The sequence below is a fragment of the Centrocercus urophasianus genome, unplaced genomic scaffold (genome assembly GCF_019232065.1).
Source record: "Centrocercus urophasianus isolate 14NV4802_14NV808 unplaced genomic scaffold, USGS_Curo_1.0 seq_73, whole genome shotgun sequence".
NCBI lineage: Eukaryota > Metazoa > Chordata > Aves > Galliformes > Phasianidae > Centrocercus > Centrocercus urophasianus.
The window spans coordinates 6,423,970-6,447,708 of record NW_024885344.1 but is presented as its reverse complement, the minus strand read 5'-3'; the positions used below and the strand labels follow the sequence as shown (position 1 = coordinate 6,447,708).

Sequence of the window (23,739 nt, the reverse complement as noted above, 5' to 3'; positions counted from 1 at the left end):
TATCCTTTGGACTCTGACCTTAAAAGAAAACTGATCTTTCCCATCTTTAAAACCCCTACCTTTTCCTGGGCTCTATGAAGACTGTAGGCACACTTCCTCCAGGGTCTAAGATCTTGTCAATCTGCATCTGTGCCTTGCGGTATATTCTGTGCTGTTCTTTGGAGTCAACCACCACCACATCATCCACAACTGGAAATTCATAGTGCCCTTTGCGCTTGGCACGAAGACGAATCTTGTTGCGGTGATGCTCAATCTCAGATTTATGCCTTAGGGCTGTCTGTATCTTAAAGAAGAAGGAGGAAGAAAACCAACTGCATTTTTATGTGTGGATTTTGCAAACCGAACTTTCTGCTGCTCTTCTGCAAACCTCGCCTTCTCACCTCAGTGTCTGATCCCATTCCCTTAAAAAAAATCTCTGACGGATCAAAATAAATCATACAAATTGTAAACATGCTTTCTTTCTTGGATACCTCCTTGTGTAGATGTGATATTATACATAATAGGATTATATGTAATTGAACAGCATGCCCAGTCAGAGAGAGGTAGTAATTCATTAATAAATGGCAAGAGAAACACAAAAAGGTGAGATCACCTTTTTGTGAACTGATACCGGTCTAAGAAAATAAGACTGATCAATGCAAGCTACTTTTGCCTGTCAAACAGAGATATTTGATCAATAATGTTGAAGTTTGCCACTCATTTCCATTAAGGACAGGAATCTAAACTGTTAACTGATCTCTCTGCTGTACATACAAAGCTGCCACAAGTTAGGGAGAACTGCAGCAGCAACACTAGACCCCAGGTCCCCAGACAAACATAGTATTGCCAGCTCTACAGCTTCTTGCAGACTGAGCTTTTATGCCTCTTTCCAGTCTTTTGTTGGATTCTCTGGAGTGCATCTTATCATCTGGGGAATGATACAGTAATACCGTACTTGTATTTTCTGGCCCAATGCTCACTAAAATCATTCTTACCAGCAAAAAAGACCTGGGCGCCAGATCAGTCCACAACAACTGCTCTGCCTGTGCTGGACTCATTTGGAAACACAGCAGCAGTAAATTAAAAAACAATTAAAATTGATTTTTATGGTTTCTCTAATGAAAATCCCCCAAAGGCATTACGGGGATGCAAGCCAGACTTTTTTACATTTATAGTTAGAATTTTATCATTCTTCTGTCAATATAATCAGATGTATACCTCATGGTCCCTCTTGCCTATGTATACTACATTTTCCTCTCTTCTGTATGTTAGTGAGAAACACAGTACCTTAACACAGTGAAGTTAAAGCTTTCAGTAGTCTTCCTCTCTGAATTATGGGAAGATGCCATCTTACATTGCATACAAAACCAGGTGCAGATATGCAGTGTTGTCAGGCAGTTACGATGTGGTTTTTCAACACATTATCTTTCTCTCCTAGTGCCCCAGGCATGCTCTTATTCTGCTTAGAGCAATCTGAGCATCAGAGAAGGAAGTTTCTGTATGTTTACTGTCAGATAAACAAATCAGAAGTTGGAAGCAATTTCTGTGCTGCAAATTCACACTCTAGGATGTCCTAAAATAACTTGTTTGTATAATTCATATCCTGAGTTGCTGAAAAGCCAGAAGAATGATGCAGAATGAAACCCAATGTTTCAGAGATAGACGTTTCAGCTCTTATACAACTCTCTATTGTAAATCATACCCTACCAACTAGCAAAAGGATGATAACACAACGTATCCTGTCAAGAATTCTTTCTTTGTGCTTAAGTTTCAGATTAGGTAGCACTTACAACAGGTCAGGTAATCTCTCTGGATGGAAACAAGATTATTCCTGTAACTTGTCAAAATTCAACTGCACTGGAACTAATGAGAACTCCTGATAACAGGAAACTGGATCTTTTCACTTCCCATTTGGTTAGGCATACAGTTCTCCACAAGCACTCACAGCACTCAAGAAATACCTCTTTATTAATTTTGTTGGTCTCTGCTACTCGATCAGAAAGCACAGAATTCTGAACTGGAGGTGCTGCCATTGGTTGCATAGCAATCAGCTGGATCTTGCTTGGGACCCGTCTGCTGGCATCGGAGGAACGTGACATCCGATCCACATGTTCGAAGATAGAGGCTGAGGAGTGCTGCTCATTGCCACTGCTGCTCTGAGGGGGTCCTGAATTACCAGAACAAGTAAAGAGTAAAGCAGTGCTGCTAAGGTTATCTCAGTCAAATGACAAGCTCTACAGATGCTATGCTATGAGATTTTGCCATGTTTTCTGTCTGTTTTTGATTTACCCTGTAGGCCTTCCATCTGATTCACATTGATTGTACAAGTTTGCCCAGCAGTTTGCAAATTACAAACATTTTCTCACTACATTTTCAGAAGATGAGCCATCATTCTTTATTTCTGTAAATCAAACTCTTGGCATTTGCAAATCCTCAAAATCTCAGTGTGCTTTGGTCCATAAAAGGCTGCTCAAGCACATCCTGCTAATGGTTCCTCAGTACTTATGGAGATGCAAATTCCACAAAAGGAATTTCCAAGAGCAGTAAAAGATGTCACACTGCAAAATGTAGTTATTCAGTGATAGCAATACGTCAACTAAACAAAAAAGACTGAAGAATTCACACAAAGAATTTTACAGACATTTTACTGATTGAAACTCTTAAAGCACTGTTTGCTTCTTTGTGACAGGATAAAAACTTCACATTCTAAGTGGAAGCTGTACAAATATTGCCACATAATAATTTGTTGAAGAGTTTTGACAACTCCAACTGAATCAGGCAACAGTTAAATACTATACCAGGAATAGGCTGTCTCCCTTAAACTTGAAATTTGTAGGAACAACCCAGTGGTTTGCACTTAAGCACACAAAACATATTTTCGTATTTTTTGTTGGAGTGAGGCCTACAACACCAGTTGTTATGTGGACTAGAATTAAAAAAGATGTGAAAAGTAGTATTTTGTGTTGTCTGTAAGGTAACACTGCAAATTCTCAAGTTGATAAACTGATTTTCTCCATAAATTATAATCGAAGACTACAGTTTGTGATTCTTCCAATGGATGAGTGCAACAGAGTACAGTGATATGGTACCTCATGTGGATTTCTATTAACAGGCTATGGTTCTCTGGTTCAAATCAGAAGAAAAAAGAATATGACTGTACACTTTCAGTTGTTGACTGACATGACCCAAGAGATGGGGTATAAGAGACAGAAAGGAAAACAGCTATGACAATAGATTTGATCACTAACCCTAACAAAGCACTGGGTTCAGAAGAAGACTGAAAGCCATCGTCTGTAGAAGACTACAGCAGGAGACTTGCTCCTTCCTTCTCTAGCACAAAAAGGGAGCAGGAGGCAAAAGAAATTGTATACTTCATTATATTGACATCAGATGGAAAGTAAACTGCCCACATACTAAGCAAAATTGTCAGCTTTCATATTTCTCAATCTTGATCAATGCATTGTCAAATATACACATTTATAAATGATTCATACATTGCATTATTACGTACATCATTTACAAATGTGACTTTCTTATTCATCAAGTGTCCTTAAAGAGAAGGTAAATAGTTCCATTCAAGATTTGTCCCCAGACATTTTGCAAGGCATAAAGCCTAAATGAAATGTAATTACGTCTCAGCACGGTCTATTTATATGATCTTTATCACTTGTCATCTCTACAATCATTAATGGGCCTCATCTTCATGCATTTCTTAGAAGCATACAAGCATTGCCTCTTACAGAGATACAAGCAATTACTACAAGTTCCTCAGAGTAATCCTGTAGTGCAGCAAAAATCCGAATTTCTGCAGCCTTCTTTCCCATTTTCCCCACATATGAACAATTTTTCCAATTTTCACAGTCTAGCAGCAGTTCTCAAAGCTTACAGACCTCCAACTGAACATTTTAAACTTATTTTTGATGCTCTTATGGTAGCAAGGCCCAGTCATGCATCTCCAATGACTCTTTATCATTTAATCCATAACCTTCCTGTTTACGCGAATAAACAGGTGCTTGGCAGATGACTCTTCTGCAACTGTTTTCATTTTGTAAAAATACCCGAAAGTCCCACTACCAAATTTTGGTAAGGCTCTACAGTAACATTAAATGCTACTCTCTTTTGTAGAAAAGATGCAAAATAGAAGTCTAAGCTTCCCCTTGTCTTTAAATCCTCTCTGCATGTACATCTACTCAATGTGTCTGTAAGAACAAATAGAGATGGAAATACAGTATGCATTATACTGTATACATACTATATATCATGTATTATATTCTGTATATATACAGAAAAGTATGTAAGAAAACCCAAAATTGCACTGTGGTGTCAGCATACGTGAGAACTGCTTCAAACCTAACAGGAATTCCTTTGTAAGACCTGACAGTGAATGATTTCTCATTTCAAATTACTTATATTGCACTATTTTTCATCATTAGAAATCCTTCCTTACAAAGCTAGAGGATGGCACTACCTGACAGAAAATTTGATCTCTTACCACACAGTTGAGGTTGACAAAAAATGTAGAGGAATTAATACCGAAATACTGGACAAAACAGCTTTAAATAACTACTTCACATAGATCATGTATCAGGATCAATACTCCTGGGTTGAAACGGCTAATTAAACAAGTGTCAGGAAAATTAATTGCTCCGTAGGATGCTGTTTTCAAACGAAAACCAATACAGTGGGAGACAGATGAAGGCAAGAGACAGCAACCAAGGTGTACAAAGCTTAATCCAAAATCATGTGAGGCCAACAGGAATCTCCTACTGATCCACAGAAATTTGAATCACCCTACCTTATGCACTCTCATACGAGTTTCACACAATTTGTGATTATGTGTAGATGATGTGTCTCACTCATGACTCTTTTCAGTTAGTATACAAAACTGAGAATGGAAAGCTTTATAGACAGCCTTACACCCATTCATCCCTATTATTATAAAATGGAAATTGCTGTTAGAGACCACAGCCCTTAATTTATCGCTGGGTATGGTATGCACTCTCAAAGACAGTGCCAGCTTTCTCCTGTCCCATCTTCACAACGTCTCAGTCCTGAGCACTGAAACACTATTTCATAGGAAAAAACTCAAGTTTCTTAGCAAGTAGCCTGCATTTGTCTAAGTAAGGAGGCTAAATAAAAGGATCTGTAACTTGTTTATACCATGCTAAATTTCAGGATCAAGTTACTACAGTTTTGCTTCTTTCACAGTGAGAATGTTGAATAATTTGAATGAATTTGGAGAAAATCAGAAAAATCAGTTTATATCGCATGGCTATAAGTTGTGGTTTTGAGATCTTTTAATACATTGATAGCTAAAAAGCAATTTTGTTTTATTTCTCAGGTGAGAAATCCTTCCATGCTCAAGATACGTCTACAGCTACACCAACATCTCTATTCATACTTGTATACTAGCTCTGGTTACTTACCCACTCTGTTTGTTCCTGACAACATAAAGGAAAAAGAAGAAACAACACAGTAATTATTACAAATAATTCAGCTGGAACGGCAAGTGGAAAAAACACAGCAATGTTGGTGTTTACTTTTGGATGAAATGCATAAACTTGGATCCAACTGCCAAGCCACAGCTGTGCAAAACAGGAGCTGAATCTGTCATTTAACAGACACAGAGGCCTCTACAATACAGACCAATTATGAATGGTAAAAATAGTCCCTGTGATTGCCAAACCAGAGGCACCAAACAATGAAGACACAGTATGTTTGATCCAGTAAGGGCAAGTATAGGTAAAAACATTTCACATAGTATTTTTGCTGCCTTAGTCAGATAATGCAGGCACGGTAATATCTGACATTTCTATAGCAAAAAGACTTATTAAACCTTACATGAAGTGTTAAGGCAAATGGAAAAACTGAGAGACAAAAATGGAGTCCCCAGGTAAGAGGAAATGAGACAGTACAAAATCAGGGCAACAGAATTGAAGTCAGATAGGCTAGAGCAAGTCATAAACCAACCAGCCTGTCTGAGATGACCTCTATTATAGTATAATTGTTTTCCTAAATATTTACTTGGGTATGATTCCTCGTCCTTAGAGCAAACCTAAGGCACTGAAAGTATACATTGTCTTCTTTTTATAACTGCACAGCATGCACTGCTGGCTGAATGCACACATCAATCTACTAGGAAGTACAACTTTCTAGTCACATTAGCAGATCTTTGACTTTGTTTTGTTGCACTCTTGTCACAGAGCAAAATGTGCTCTGTCACCATTGCTCTTCCAGGAGTAGCACACATTATGGAAGTTTAAGACTCACACACTATGCAATTTGTGGTTTAATCAGCAAAGTCCTAGTGTTTTATATTGACTGTCTTACATATTTATAAATCCCATTTCTTCAACACGGGCATACACTGAAGAATGTTTGCTATGATCTAAATTTCACTGGCACTGCATTCCTCAGTAATCATCTAATACTTCAGTAGATATTTCATATAATATATGGAAAAACATTCAGTACACCAAAAGAGGCTGCTCATAGTATGATATTTTCCTCTTCTCAGTTTCTGCTGCCACCAAGGCCATATGTATTAAGAACAGATGGTGAAATCACAAGCTTCTTTAACACATATTCAGTACCAGAATTTTCTCTAAGAAAGCCCAAAGATTGTAATTTAAGCCAAAGTTCTGGTAACTAAAACCTCAAGCAAGGATCAAGCCATCTAAAACTGAAAAAGCTCTCAGAAGCAACACTGCAAGTTTGTGTACTTTTTTGTTTGTTTGTTTGTGTACATTTTAAAAATGTTTGAAATAAAAAGGGCAAGACATCTTGTGGTGTTTCCATCAACTTTAAAATGGAGAAAGGAATATAACATAGGGCTCCTCCAAGGAAAATGGTGGCATTTTAATGCTAAGAAGACAGTTCTTTATAACAAAATAAAACAAAATAAAACAAAATTCACTGTTTTTGATGTATTTGCTCTGGATTTTCCTCTTTCCAAAACACAATCATGAAAGCATCCTCACAAAGGCATCTTTTGGTTTTGTTTCATCTACTGAAACAGAAGACCTTCATACATTTCATTCTAGCAAACTTTTGCATGTAAGGGCTCACAAGGAGTGAACTTTCCTTCTTCCACTCTCCCACATGCCCCCAGCAAATCTCTTTCCATTTAGGAGTAATTGCAGTGGCCAGCTTGGTAGTATTCATGCAGACAGTTATATGAGCTGTAGATTCAATGCCAAATATGGCTTCAGAGAAGTAATGGCCCTAGATTAGCTCTTCAACCCAGCTAAGTAAAGCACTGCTAATGTACACAAGTTTTGTGTTGTTTTCTTCAATAAAAAAAAACAAGTAACTCACCCTTCTTTGTGGCTCTGCGCGGTTTACCCTCATTTGTAACAGCTGATGGTCTTGCAGTTTCCTCCCCTGTCTCTCTCCCACTGGATTGTTCACTTGCAGTGGAGTCAGCGTCTGATGGTGAAACTCTGCCGCAAACGTTAAAAAACAAACAAACATGTGACATAAGTTTGCAACGGAATACAGATCTCACGAGCAAAGGATTTTCTGTTAATATGCCTTGTAAAGGCTGCTAATATTTTCTTCTGTTTATAATAAATCATCACAGACATTCATTGTGATGATGTTACTGTCACTGTGTGTGAAAACTGACTGCAACAGAACTCACACATAACAAGACTTCTTACCAATCTTTCCTTTAACATTTTTTCAAGAATATATTACGTGACCAAGTAGCAGGTTTACTCTTCAGACAGAAAGGAATTATATTAACATGAGGAAAACTACACAGGTAATTATTTTAATACACAACCTTGGTAAATTGGTGCTCTCTTGCTAACACTACAAGTCCATGCACATACTTGCCTGCCTACTTAAACACAGAGCTATTCAGACACACTACTTTTATGTATTTATCCCATGCAGTCATGAGACGCCTAAAAAAATGTGTTGCTTTGCAATTATACACACAATCTGAGAAAAAAAAAAAGAAAAAAATCCCATGTTTTCCCCAGAAGAATACTTCAGCTGTAAAATTATTCAGATAATATAGAAATAGCAAAAATGTAGAGTATATGCTACTGCCCAGCTAGCACCAATGCCTGTCTTTCCACGTAGGATTAGACCTGTGATAGTCTCTGTAGTGATCATTCAGATCATTCTATTAATTCAGTGATTTACACAATCTATGCACTAACCTGTGCATTAACCTTGTTACGTGCAAGATTTGCTCAGGCTAGATGCATATCTGCATTAGTTAGGGAAGCTCTCAGCAAAATATCAACCTGCCTAGAGCACACAAACTGAGATATCTACATCCAGCCAGACAAATTCACTGAAAGTCAAATTTACTGCTTTCAGCAGGCAATGCTCTGAATTTATTTCCCCCTTTTTTTTTTCCCACTAATAATAAAACGCTGTATTTCTTTTTTTTTTTTCCCTGCATGACTCTAATAAAGTCACAACCCAATTAAAAAACATCAGCAGGAATAAAAAGTGAGATGGTTCTCAGTGAGCTTACAGATCTGTGTCACTGCATCATTTACTCTTTTCTAATGTGGAATAGATGGACAAGGCTTTCTCTTCTATTGTCTTTTTTCTTGGTTCAGCAGAGTCTAAGCATCATAGAATGGCTTGGGTTGGAAGGGACTTCAAAGCCCACCCAGCCCCAACCCCCTGCCATGTGTAGGGCTGCCACCCAGCAGCTCAGGCTGCCCAGGGTCCCATCCAACCTGGCTTGAGTGCCTCCAGGGATGGGGCACCCACAGCTTCTCTGGGCAGCTGTGCCAGTGCCTCACTGCCCTCTGAGTAAAGTATTTCTTCCTAACATCTAACTGAATTCTCCTTTCTATTCGCTTAAAGTCATTTCGCCTAGTGCTATCACTATCAGACCATGTAAAAAGTCGTTCTACCTCCTGTTTATAAGCTCCCTCAAAGACTGGAAAGAAATGGGGTGCTGTTTCCTCATACACTAGTGACTGTGCATTTCATCTCATTGTGCCTTGTTTTCCTTCATATTCTTACTTCAGTAAGATGTAAATTACCATTAAATACATCGTAGAAATAGACAATAGTGCCAGGGCAGCACCAGCCATTCTTTTAAAGTCCTGCAGAATACATGGCTGTAGCCTTTCAAGCCAAAACAACAGATCCAGCTCTCAGCTGGGGATTAGAGATGCTGTGCTTTCTGATCCACGTTGTTGTTCTTTTTTACTGTCTTTCACTGATATGAAATGTGTGCTCACATCACCACTGCATGTACTGGCATGCAGTAACAATCCTGAATTGCATTGTGATGAAGAGAATTCTGTATTTTCTTATAAAACAGAAAACAGCTAAAAACAACAAAATACACTACAATGTCATTTAACATTTCACCTTCTCCCTAGGGGAATAAGTGTTTTAAATTTGAAGCTGATGTGGAAACGTCAGCATGTTACGTAGACAATAGTGACATCTCCATAGCTAAGCCTGAAGAAAGGTTTGCTTTTAAGGAAGAAAGAGGGAGGGAAGGGAAATTCTCTTCTTCATTTTCAAGTGGTTGAATTTAGAAACTTAAAAATATATATAGTTGTTCCAAATTTGATCAACAATTTATTATTGTCTCCTGGGAAAGCATTAAAACGTCAGCTTCTGAAAAATTTCCCTGCTTCCTCTCCTGAATCATTTGAGATTAAGTACAGTAATAACCTCGAATTTAAATGTGTTGCTTATACCAACATGTATGAACACACTGTCCCCTCCTCCTAATGATGTCTTAAGCCTCTTTTGATCTTTTAAAAAGACACAAGAACACTTATCATTCTTATCTGTATTAATTTAGTTAAGCTACACCAAAATGAGTTAGTTTTTTTTTCCCCCGTTATTTTCCATTATTGCCCACATTCCACTGTATCATCACTAGTCTCTTACTTTCAATGCCTATATAGAGTTAGACTGAGCACCTGGGAACATAGAAATGGAGTTTTATGAAGCTCATGTGGGGAAGATGAAGCCAGGACTTCAGAGCAGCCGCATTTCGGAGGAGGCACAGAAAGCTGTGCAGAGGAGCAAGATGTGCAGCTGAGGAAGAACTACCCCTGTTTTCTTCTAAGCTCATTCAATGCTGCCCTTGTTTTTCTCCTGGAATGCAGCAGCATGTAGGTAAAAGCACAGGGGAGTGCAGAGCAGCAAACAAAGGAGTGCAAAAATATGAAAGGGAGGGTGAGAAAGAAGAATTATTGGAAAGTGAAGTAGAGAGGAGCTCTGCAGAGAAGCTGTTTGGATTCATAACAGCACTCCTATCTTCCAGGTTCCTTTTATTTCTTACCTACTGCCTTCCCACTTTGCCTTTTTTTTTTTTTTTTTTTTTTTTTTAAAATGAAAATACCCTCCTTTAGTGCACAGCTGTTACAGTTTTTACCCTAAAAATGCAGTCCCTTCTGGCAAGACACATTCACATCATATGATTGAAGGAAAACGTAAGGAAATAAATGCTTAATGTTGACAAACTGTTCTCCACTTGCACAGCTGTCAGTTATCAGACCTTTTCCTGACCAGAACTGCTGTGCTATGATAGCAATCAGATAGCCACAACAAAACATACTTATCTTCCCTGAATTTTGTAGATAATGCTTATTTCTGGAAAATCTGACTTATCATACATAGATCGGTCACTACTAATAGCACTGAAACACATCACTAACAGTCAGTGCTTTTTGTTTGTTTTTAATCACCTGCTGCCTTCGTAGCTAGGAATGGAGAAAGTACACACTTGGTGTTTGCAGTACACAAGTAATAAACTGACTCCAACCAACCTAGCTGCATCCTAAGCACTCCTCTTAACTGAGCATGTTGCCATTAAGAGAAAAACAGATGCCAAATTCTCACAACTTCATGCAATTTGAAGCTACATACAACTCTAATGCCCCAGTAGAAAACAAATTCCAGAGCTCTGGAATTGACTTCTGTTCATTGAAACTGCCCTAAAAATACAGTAAACAGCACTCATCTTCCACAGCTTGTTTTTCTTCCTCTGTCAACTGACCTCCCTCTATGTCGGACGGTCTTTGAAGGTTTCGAGGAAGTCTTGGATTTGGGGCTGGGAACATCTCCATTTTCAGATGGGGTAGTGTCCTTAATAGGTCCTGGTAAAGGGGCTGGCTCATGGATAATCAGGACATCATCTTTATTGTGTTGACCCAGATGCTGCTTCGCAAAATCAAAGCCTTTTACACTGGGGGCTTGAAGCTGCAAAAGAAGAAGAAAGACAGAAAACAAGAAATATGAGCGACAGTGAGTACAAAGGCTTTGGTTAAGATCTGCAAACAATAGCCACTAGGATGGCTAGGATATGGTATCCTCAGGAGCGGACATAAGAGTGCTGTAGGGAAAAGAAAAACCTCATGATTTTGTAATTTCACTTCAGTAGATGATACACAGTTTAAAACCCTAAATAAATATGTTGCTTCTAAATCTCGTTTTCCCAGCTGTTTCTTCAGATTTAATCATCATGCAAGAAGCCTTTTGTATACTTTAGCTGCAAGGTTATAAATGTTCATGTATGGACTTAAATGGCTACCACTGTCAGGTCACCCTTCCACTTCTTGCAACCACAATGAGTAAAGTTAAGCAAATTGAACAATACATCACTGCTGATCCTCCATATTTTGAGCACCCCAAATCTGCAGGATGTCTGTGAGTGCTCATACAAACAGCTAGCTCATCTGAGAAAAGAGAAACATACTCTAGATCTGAGTTACATGGCAGCCTGGCAATGACTGCAGAAAATGGCATGGGTGCCTCCAGAAAAGTATTCCAAATCTAGTTCTTAGGAACTCAATACCGAGTAGGGAGGAAAAACATAAAAGGCTTTCCAGTTTAGAGAAATGAGACATTCATCCCAGATATCTTATCAGGAGGCAACAGATTCAGCGTCTTCCTTAAGAAGAAGGAAGAATCCTTAAGAAGACACTGAGTCAGGCTAACCCCTTTCATAACTATTTTCAATATAGCTAATCTCACCTTGTCAACGGCTTGGTTCAGACTTAATTCAATCAAGCCTACACATTTCAAGCTTTCCTACAAATTTTTGAAAGCTTTGAAATAATCAGAAATTATGAAAAACTAATTAAGACAAAGCTTTTCTTTGAGTACCATTCAATTTTTAAGTAGTTTGGGAGTTGAAAGGGGAAAGAAATCTTGACAACTCCAGTTTTCAAAGTGTTTGCACACATGCTCACTGCATAGCATGTGCACAAAAACTCGTGTGTTCCTGGAGCTGATTTCTAGCAAAGCAAAGTATGTGTTCTAGTGCATTTTATGGGTGCATCAGGTTCCAGATGTTTAAATGAACCCCCTTTCATAAAGTTTGGCATGTCAACACAGCTAACTACAGGCTTGTCTGATACCATGCCAAAGATAAGCTTACCTAAGGAATATACTGAAACAATCTCTTCAAAATATTTTCTCAGTAAGCAAACATTTTCCAAACAGTTCAAAGGTGGTCGTAGAATAGCAAAATGCTTATTTAGACCAGTAGATGGCAATAAAAGCTCTCCTGTAAAATCTAAGAAATACCTGAGGTTTCAGAGTTAATTTCTGACCAAATGTGTAAGCTGATTACTTGAGCAAATCTGAATGCCTTCCATTGTACTGAATTTTTTCTTGAGTTTACAGCAGTTACTTCAACTGAGCATTATGGGTGACAGACAGTTACTGAACTCATGTAAATCAAGGCAAGCACTGATTCAAAAAAGGCACTGTAGAGACAGACCATGTGAAGGTGTTACTGGTTCTTGTACTGTTGAGTCATGGTCACCCAGTGAATCCTACTGGAATCTTACTCTCCCTCAGAGTCTAAAAATCGCATTCAGGATCTTGCTCACTAAACATTCCAGAACTCACTATGAAACTCCATTTTTCCTTTTTGTGAGATTGCCAAACTCCATGTCTTATTTTCAAAATAATACCGAGGTGGAACTTTTCATTACCACCATAAGAATTATCACATTAGATCCAAGCGCTTTGGTTATTGAAACTTCCTCTTAGTTACCACACCTCCTTAAACACATCTCTGATGTGTTTAAGACATTACTTTTATTCTCTCTTCAGAGATACTCTTGTGTAAGACATCATCCCTAGCATTTCAGTGGTTCCCTTCTTCTAATCCTTTCATACTGCACCCTTGTGCTCATACAGCCCTACTACTGACCCCCAATTATCACTACGTTCTTGCCTCTTTACTCCAAAGATGATGAGAGACTTCACTGTATACTGGGCACAATTCTTGCACAAAAAAATCCTGAGTGTTCTACCCTTTCTCAAGCACCTTTGAACGGATATGCAAAGTTACCAATGCTTTTATGACAGTGGGATGGGCTGGCCAGGCATGACTAAAAGGACAAACATTCTCATAATGTTGGACATACTAGTATGGTTTTAGTAAGACTGCTGCCTCTAAAGTATGCATTTCAGCATATCCTAGTTAAGCCTTTAGGCCTAACTATGGAGTTGTATTGGATTTGCATGCCCTTGGGGAATAATGCAACATGTAAAAATAGCCATATTTTAATATTTTAACTTTGACTGAACAGTCTCATTCCATGTTGCAGTCTAACATAACCTTTTGTTTAAGCACAGTTATAGAATCCAATACATGTATAAGTGTATGTACATCACAGCATATGTATGCACATATGTTTATCTGAAGACAGATCTTACAGAAGTTGCATTAAAACACTATTAGCACTGCAAAGGCAAGCACTCACACTTTAAGAATTGGCACAGGCAAGACTGTCTGAACAATCAATTACACTTGAATCCTCATGTAGGCACTGCAACAGAGATTTGAAGAAAATATCCTAAATTCATTTAATCCATAGGATCCCTCTTGCTCTCTCCCACCTTGCTGAATCCATGGCATAGGTTGGGCCTTCTGCTATTAGAAAAAGTTGGGCAGGGTGAACAGCATTATTTCTACAGCTCAGACACATGCAAAAGTTGGAAAATGTAGTGCATGAAGCAGTGGATGCAAGAAAAGAAAGGACACATTCTTCTACAAAAGGTGCAGCTAGTGTGGCTGACATTCTGCCAATCAATTGCATGGAACTGTTGGATCCACACTCTGTTGCTTGCAACAAAGGACTAGCAAGTCTCAGGTATCACCAATTCTATCCTGAGCCTTGAGCAGAGATTTCCCCAGACACCATGGAACACCACATAACCTGAGACTTTACTTCCCTGAAGCTGCAGCCAGATTAACTCCCCATCTGACTTCTCTCTTCCTCGCCAGGCTGAATCAATCTCCTCATCACACTTTTTTGCCTCTCTCTAGCACTGTCTGCCAGCAGCCAGCTCCTATTTACAGCCTGAGCTCCTCCTTCCTTTACCTGGCTTGTAACAACCTCCATATACAGCAGCAGGGAAAACACCTCTTAGCTTTTAAGACACAGTTTTAAAGAGATTATAAGTACAGAACAGGTGCAATGCTAGGAAAATGTACCTGGAAAACAACTAACAAGTCTCTGTTGATCACACTTTCTCCAAAGGTCTATAGCTCCGTCAGAAATAGACAGCTCTCCACAAATCAAATCAGCAAAAACACCTTCACACAAAATGACCTCCAGGTCTGATCTCTTTTAATTCCCTACCTTGTGCCCTCAAATGGTGAGAATGTAAACGAGAGCTTCTCCAAAACCGTTCTTAAAATTTGGAAAAAAAATAATTTTTATTAATCTTGTTATTTGAAAGAACATGCTTCTTATCTTAAATAAAATAAAATAAGCCAGTATGAAATAAATACTGGAATGAAAAACTTCTGCCTGAGTGATTCAGAATCTTACAAAGTACAGTTAAATAATATTTCTGGATACTTTCTTCCAAAAATCTAAACTCTTAAGTTGGCACAACCAGCTCCAAACAACATAAGAACATCATGAGATCATATCAACATGTGTATATTGCATGAATAACATGAGCTACAAAAACACAACATGAAAAAACATTTATATAAAACATGACATCATAAGTAGATAAGAGTTTTTAAAAATAAAAATAAAAAATAACAATATCAATTACTTGAGAAATAAAAATATCAATTCCTAATGAGGAAACAATGGCCAGAGAAACCCACTATACTTTCTTAAAAAATAAGTCTACACTTCCTCATCTACATCAGTCCATGGCAACATTATAGCTAATGGACAAACTATAATAACAATTTACCACATTTTCAGTGGCAACTGTGACGACTCCGCTTTCTAGAGGCCTGGATGGTCAACCAGACCAACTACAATGAACAGTGTTGCTCCAGGTGAGCAACAAGTACCGAAGTAACAAGAAAAAAGTAAGGTTTCTTACCTTTTCTTATTAGGTGCTGCATACCACCTGCTGTGTTTTTCTTCCTTTCCTTTATATTAAGTTACACTGTATAACAGATGGGATGATCTCTGCTCATCCCACCACAGGGACTCAGAATATCATTTGAGGATCAGTCATCTACTACTCCTAACTTCACCACCACCACCACCGAAGGAATACAATCTCTTTGTAAGAAAGATCACTTATGCTGGTCCCCCTATCTGCTCAGGTGCTGAAACTGAATCTTTTTTTTTAAGTCTGCACAAAACCAGTGCAAGCAAAGATTTCTTGCTTTAAATATGAGTTGTTACAGAAGGTTTTCATTCGCTCTATTTTTATACATTTGTGAAAGGGAAAAAGATAAGCCACTCTGAAGCTTAGCACTAAAATGAGCATGTCTGAGCTAATACATTATTAAGGTTTATATAACAACAAGAATGCAGTGCCTGCTGAAATCCGAGGGAAAGATGATTACAAATAGGTAACTCCAGACAGTGTTTTAATTTTGTTGATAGATACTGACAGAATAAATAAATAAATAAATGAAAATAATACATCTATTGAAGCTCTATTCATAGAACAATCAAATAATTTCAGCAGAAGCCAATGAACAAAGCCTGTACGCCTTCGTCAAGACTTAGCCCATGAAAACAGCTATTAGCTTCAGTGCTGTTCAAAACAGAAGAATTACATGGCTGCCAACGTTCTGCTTCTCCAGATGCAGATGCACACTGCAAATGTCAACAACGTGTTTCCTCAAGAAAGCAAAGACTGCACATACAGGTCAGTGAACAGATTCAGCGGAAAGCAGCAGAGACAAAATACATTTTACTCAGCATTCTTCTTGTGGTTCCTCTAATTAAAATGATGTGAGTTTTCTCTCTGTAGGAGTAGAAGCAGCATTTGAATTGGGACATAAAATGAAGAATAATACACCAACACAATTTCCTATTGACTTTATTTTACAAGATTCCCTTGTTCTTCACAGAGATAGAAGCACTGAGCAGAGGCTATTAAAATACTAAGGAAACAAAAGAGTTAAGCATGATTTCAAAAATAATATTCTAATGTTGGCATATAACCCATGAACAGGACCGGAATCCCTGGAGCCCTGCTGACTTATGACCTTACCAAAGTGCTAGAACATGGAACGTTACAAAAAAGATAGGATGAAGAAATTACAGGAAAAGTTTTTAAGTCTACTAATGTCAATGCAGCAAGTCAGTGAGAATCAGTGTTCTTAACACTAACATGGGCTGAAGATGTAAGTAAGCAGTCTGAGGTAGGGTCGTTTAAAGCTGCTGAACATCACAAACTTTCTCTACAGTCTGAGATTCACAGCACCAAGTGTTTCTCTGCATTCTGAGGGCATCACCTCAGGAATTCTGCCCCTGGAATAGGATTAAAAACAAATGAATAAAGAAAGCCCTAAACTTCCAAAAATTCTGAAATTCTTAAGACACCTGTTCTGAAATATTTTCTTAAGACAGATGCTTTCCATGGATTTTCATCATTCCCATTCTTCTCCCTTGTGTATTTTCCCTTGTCACATTAATGTTGCTGTGGCAGCTCAGTAAATTTCACAAAACGCATGAGGGATCATGTTGTTCAAAGCCCCTAACTCTGAGTACATCTATGCCCATAGGCTGCTGAGATAACTGCTGTAATAGCAGAGTTTCGTATCTGAATCATACATGGTTTTAGCTTTCCTTCTAAGACAGAAATGCCGCAGGGCAGACACTGTCTGAATCAAGCTTTGTGAGTCTCCTTTGCACACCAGTTAGACAAAAATGTCAGGAGTAAGTTAGAAAACGATCATCAGATTTATAAAACACAGAGGCCACTGCTGTGCCTGAGTTCTACCAGTCTCTTTCATATGCAGTGTCAAAAAGTCACTATCCAAAGGCCACAGAAGCAAGTCTGACAAACCGTAATCTCTAACAGCTAGCACAGCATGTCAAAGATGGCTATCAATCAAGAAAACTTTTTTTGCCAATATGTAAGGCAAGAAAATAAGTTCATGACACTGCTCTCACTGCCTGGACAGAGCACATACACAGTATAGCTCAAAAACACTTCCTCTCCGTAAATATTAAAAAAAAATGCTAACACACTTTAAGACAGAATAAAGATCAGCAATTCTAATTTGACTTTGTGCTGGTATTTTGTCGGGCTTAGTCAACAAAGATCATCCTGTGGTCTTGTAACTCAGAGACATTTATACATCTAAACAGGGTTTAATGCAGACAGAATGAAAGCAAAGCAATACAAACTGCAGGATTAATCTGTGTGCTGAAATGAAGCTACATTTTCCCCTCCTCCCTTGTTGTGCCCCATTATCCATGACTATCCAAAAACTAGGGTATATCTGTTGCTCACTGCAGGCCCAAGAATCCTTTCAAATGATGCCATTTCATGCAGGCACCTGTAATTTGAGAAGATAAAGCATACGAACGAATCACCTAGCCTGCCAGCTCTGGCTATAAAAGCCTTCCATTGCTCTGTCACATTGCTACAATCACAATGTGGATTGCAAAGCATTTTAGTGAAATGTCTTGCTGTTCTGCAACAAGTGAGTATTGACGTTAAAACCTCCAATAACAATGATTTGCTACAGGCACATATCCTTGCTCTAAAAATAGCTCAACTCTAAGGTAAACTATTATCTTCCAGTAGGAAAGGCAGAATTTACTTCCACAGTGGTAATCTAATCTCAGTGGTTTATTGTATGATTAGAATACTATAAACTTAAAATGTATTTTGAAAATAATTTTTTAAAAATTCCTTTTCAAAAGTAGCCACGACATAAATACCACTCTATGGGCCACCGACAATTTGGAAATCATATGCAGTTCTAGCTTCTCTTTCTCAGAAAGACTGATAAGAGTTAGAAAATGAATCCTTTTCAAAGTCTAGTTCAAATAAATGGTTCAAAGTCTAGCTTGAAAGAAAAGCTAGAAGTGGCACCCCTTGATCTGGAAAGAAGAGAATGGAGACGGGAATCTGATGAGATCTGGAAGTCAACACTGGCATCAAGCAGGAGTCCAGGAACCAGTTCTTCACTATTGCTACCAATACAAGGACTAGGGACATCACAGAAAACATGGAGGTAGCAGCATAAATGCAACACAAAAGAAGATGACACGATTCTTTCACATAACAAACTGTACAAACACTTGTCAGTAGCTCAGATTGGTTCAGAAGGACTGGAAAAGTTCAGAGAAGATAAATCCATTGAGTGTGGCTAAATACCACCACTTCTAGGATGAAAAAGACCCTGAGCCTCACATAACTGAAGGCTAAAGAGCTACTCTGCTACAATGCCAATTACCTTACGCTTTGATTTTTGGGTGGTCCTGTGTGGAGTAAGGAATTGGACATGATTCTTGTTCCTCCCAACTCAAGATATTCTATGATTCTACATGTACCTTTCCTGTCCAGATATTTCTGCTTTTGGCATCTTGATGAGCTGGCCTTTCAGTCACACCTTTATATGGCCACTCAAACGTTTGTATAAAAGCAGATACATCTTAGCTTTTACATATACTGGTGTGAGCAGTATCCCAGTGCAGTATTTACATCTACAACTTGTCAATAGGTAATCCCCAGTAGAGAAGAAGAGTTCCCACAAAAGAGCCCCTGCAGAGGAATTGCCATCAGAGAAATGCATTATTGAGAAGTAATTAAGATGTTGAATGTTGTGTTTCTTGTCAGAATCCAGCTGTTGATTCAAACTCAACAAAACCTGTACACCAGCTCCAAAAAGACACTTTCAGTAGTTAGTTAAGGCTGCTATTAGAAATGAAAGGTATTTGTTATGCAAACAGTTGGCACAGACACTAATCTCTTGCAGAAATTTATGTCAGTTTTCAAGTAGTTTTTATAAGACTGGTGTCAGCTGTCTTTCTTTACATGGATCTCTTTTGACTGGAGTTATTCTGAAATGTAGAGCTATTGCCTCTACATTATACAGATGAACAAAAACATTATAGGATGTCAAAACATCACAAGAATTCTTTGTATCAGGAACAGGAGCCTAGTATTTAGCCTCCAGCACGGCTGGCCTCTTTGATCTGGGGAACATCCAAGAGGTAGTCTACTGAATATACGATAATAAGCGAAACTCTCAATTCAGACATGTAAAGTTACACCTGATACATGAGCTTCAGGTATCAGATATTCCTGCTTGAAGTAAAATAAAAATCCAAACAAGCCTGCCTGGCATCCTACGGAATGCACAATTCATTACCGGCAATGTGGATGCCTGAGTAGCTGCCACAACAGTGCCAATGAGAGCAAATGGGCCAGGGCTGATAATGGTCCCCAGGTTACTACACATTAGCTGAGGTTTTCTGGCACATGATACCAACTGGTAGCCCTCCAGCTCTCACACTGTCACGGAGAAGGTGGGGTACCATATGTGTTGATCTTGGCTTTCTGGGGGCCAACTCACCCCACCTCTCCCATACATGAACATACATTTTGACACTGACTCATAAGAACCATAAGAAGGAGACACACAGAGGGCCCAAAGAGAAGTAACTCCTAGCTGGAGAAAGAATTTTTCCTCCAGGCTTGTAGGATGTGCCCTTGGAAAAATCAGGAACCGAGCAAGTCACTTGGTCCAAGTTAGCACTGCAAAGTCCATGACTTCAGCATGCCCAGTATTTCATAGTTTCAGAGAACAGCATGGGTAGGAAAGGATTTTCCAGACAATCTGGTTCCACGCCCTTGCCGTGGACAGAGACACCTTCAATTACAAGGAGAACATTACAACCCTTCTAAATAAACACAGGTGAGTTTATCTACAGACAAGATTCCTGCCATTAGAGCACGGAATGTTTCCCTGAATAACTGTCAAAAGCTGAAACTACCCCTGAAAAGTCCTAGCAAGGGATCTGACTTTTTTCTTTAAAAGCACACAGCTGAAAAAGTGAGATCCCTAGAGAATCAGGTACTATATATATGTATATTTTTTTATGTCTATAGGAAAAGAAAGAATATCGCCATCTCTGTTTGCATTATAAATATGTAAGAAAAAGTGTTGATGGTACTTTTGCACAAAAATTGCAAGAGTCCAGTACTGAGCAGGATGATGGTTTGGGAATTAAATACATTTATCTATTTTCTAGCAAAGAAGAAAAATTAATCATTTCAAAAATTCAATTTCCCACAAAGACACTGCACAGCTTTTTAGCAGCAAAAAAGTTCATGTTGTAATGACATGGTGTTGGTTACACGCAAAGGCAAGAGAATCTGATAATTTAAAAATGCTTGTTATGCAGCTTTTTCTTCCAAAGGCAAAGACATCTTTATCCAGCGCAACAACTTAGATCACATCAAGGTGAACCTCCTGTAGGATGCTACAGCTTACAGAACAAGTCATGAATACTTCATGTGCCCTTTAAATATCTCAGTTGCACCTCTTGAAAATAATTACCCTTGCACAGACCTATGAATCTTGCTTAGAAATTCACTGCTCTGACCTGTTTCCTTAACACCTGCTTTAAAAAGCGTCCCAGATAACTTTGATGTAACTACATCTTCCTAGCTTGTATCCAGACAAGAAAGTATTTTTCATGTGTTGTTAATTGCACTCTGGGGCAGATGGATGAAATAGAAAATCTATCAGTCTCTCCAATGTCCACTGTTTACTATGTTATTTTTTTAAACCGATTTTCCTAGGATTAATTCCAACGAAAGTTTGCCTTTCTATGTGTTTGTCTCTGTTTACCCTAAGTTGCAGGCTTCTGAGAACATTCAGAAGTAAAACATCCCTCCGTTACGCACCTTGCATTGGTTCTGTCAGCAACCCACCTTGGCCTTGTTTGAGCTCAAGCTGTCTCCCTGTCTTTTGCTGTGTCCTTACAAGGACACAGCCAAACGACCTTGTGATCTTTACTGTAACTGCACTGTACCCAGGCAGTCATACTCCCAGGGGAAAACCCAAAAGGCATTTTGGGTGTTATGAGCAATAGATAATTGTACTTGTCTGCTTATCAGAAGACAGATTGTGAGAATATGCAATTTAGGACTGACTTGGAATAGTGGTCATACCACCATATTTTTAACCAAATATCCTTCCATTTACAGAGCCAGTGAAGGCCTTCACTGTTCTTTAGTACAAAAGGCAAATCCAAAAAATTGTAAGGACAGCAGGGGACTGAGGTGGGTGGCAATTCTGTTTTACAACTGAGTTTATTTCCTAAATCCTAAATTCCCAATCACTTTGATCATTTCTTTGCATTTACTGCAATAAAAAAATTAAAAATCAATTTAAAGAAAGGGGGGCAGATCAAATACGTCTCATTGTTTGTATGCAGTTGTGACCATCTTGAGGTAAGCAGTGCTTGCTAAATAAGCACCATTCTGCCCTGGAACTCCAACCCGTAGCTTGAGGACATGAAGAAGGCCCAACGACAGCCTGCTATCATGGAAGCCAGATTACTTATTTACTTCTAGATTCTGAGCAAAGTAGAAAAAAGTTTTTTTGAAGTAGATTCTGCTGTTTTTTTAATACACTGATAAAAATTTAAGATACTTTTTACTGCTTTACTTCACTTAATATTTAATTATGAGCCATCCACACAGGATGGCACAGGAAGGACTGGACGAGATGTCCTTACTGGTTCTTTCTAGTTTGCTTGCAGTGACTTCTCTGAAGAAGGCAAAGTGACAGGCTCCCTAGGCGAACTGAAACAAGACTTGCATAAAAACAAATTCAAGGCTTTTGACTCATGAATGATTCAAACCAAGAGTACTGTGGATGCACTGGTGACAAAAAGCTGAGCAGACTTCTAAAACAATGGGATGATGGAATGTTTCTGGCCTTATCATCAACACAACTGTTTTCATACACAAACACAGCAGAGAGGTAATGAAAATTTATGACATGAAGTACTGTGCCAAGGGTAATGGTCCCCATTCCTGCTTTTTTTGTATAACCTTTCTCTTATACTACTATAGGAACTTCTTCAATCAAAGGTTGTGTTAGGTATCATAGGGGAAACACTAAAGGGGAGAAGTGCATTGAAGGGCACTACTTGTTGCTGACCTTGATGATGACACTCAATCTTCACTGGCAAGACAAGTGGAAGTTGCTATTGATTTTTTCTGACTGCTTTGTAAGTGCAACTGCTTTCTGCTTCTCTCATCTTTCCCATCGTTAATTATCTTGAAGAGAGCATGGTGTACAGATAAGACTTGTTACAGGGAAAACTGTATGACTGAACATGAGATGACAGTTACAAGAACATGACTACAGTACCATAGGGTCAACAAAGGCAGATATTTTGCCTTTACTAATGCCACTGATAATATCGTCAGTAATAAGAATCTCTGACACTTAGGTCTAGTCATTTTTCCCACTCCTTTTGACAAATACTTTTGTGAAAATGATGGATCATTTATTTCATCATTTAGTTTTGGGCACAAAATAGACAGACTGAATTTCTCACCATCCTAACCCAGTCTTCCATCACTTCAGTCAATACACTCTCCACCTATAAAGTTACTGGATCTTAAATCTGAATTCAGATTTAGTAACTGAAGTCCTAGTGACAGGAACACAACAGCAATACAAGAGCCTCAGCAGAATGGGTAGCAAAAAAGATGGTCTCTAGCAAATGCTAGATCCAGTGTGAGCTATAATGGATGGTAAGGTTCAGTTGTTGAATTAGTTTAGTGGAATCTCTCCAAAGAAAAACTCAGCCTTCTGCAGAAAACAAGGTCAGTGCTTCAACACTCAATACATTTCCTCTTACTCAGTCTTAGCTGGAGCCTTAAAATGAAGTGATAAAAAGGGTTCCTTTCAGCCTCAGTGCCTGCATTTCAGAAGAATGTATCTATCTAGCACAGTACCACACAGCTAAGAGAACAGATAAAGCCTTATGGAATTCTTGACTTAAGTATCACTTAACTTTTCTTCTTTTCTTTTTAACCAGAAGGTGCTAAAATTGTGTTTCCAAATGTTATTTAAGGATAGTAGGTGTTCCCTAGACACCCACATTCATTTATGCTCAGAACACTCAACAACCTCCTCCCAGCACAGCTTCCCCTTTTACCTTCTGTCGCTGCTGAATGTTGCTTATTGTGTCTGGCTGAAACTCCAGCTTGTCTGTTCGACAAAGTTTCCAATATAAAATAATAACAATCAGGAGCACCACAGCAACTGGGACGGCCACTCCAACAATAATCCATAGGTTGCTGTTCTGTGCCTCTGAGGCGGACTCCTTCAGCTTTTCCACAGCTGTGAAGTTAAAAGGAAGAGAGTAGTTTTATGTGGTTATATATTTTTAACTGAGGACACATCAAGGTTATGTATTTTTATGTTCTCATAAATGCTAGTTCAGGAATTTATCAGAAAGCAGCCGCACATCACAGGAAATGTCTTACACTTATCAGTTAACATATGTCATGCTCAGGAAGCAGCAATCAATAGTTCTGGTC

At 38.6% G+C, this 23,739-nt stretch overlaps 1 protein-coding gene across 1 annotated transcript in view; it reads right to left on the bottom strand.

Moving 5' to 3' along the window:
- The window catches only part of KIAA1549 (KIAA1549 ortholog), a 72,373-nt gene that overhangs the window by 17,037 nt on the left and 31,597 nt on the right, over positions 1–23,739 (bottom strand). Inside the window, 5 exon segments of the mRNA XM_042837918.1 lie at positions 60–283; positions 1,941–2,146; positions 7,297–7,421; positions 10,979–11,181; positions 23,355–23,539. Coding sequence (XP_042693852.1) covers positions 60–283; positions 1,941–2,146; positions 7,297–7,421; positions 10,979–11,181; positions 23,355–23,539 — 943 coding nt within the window.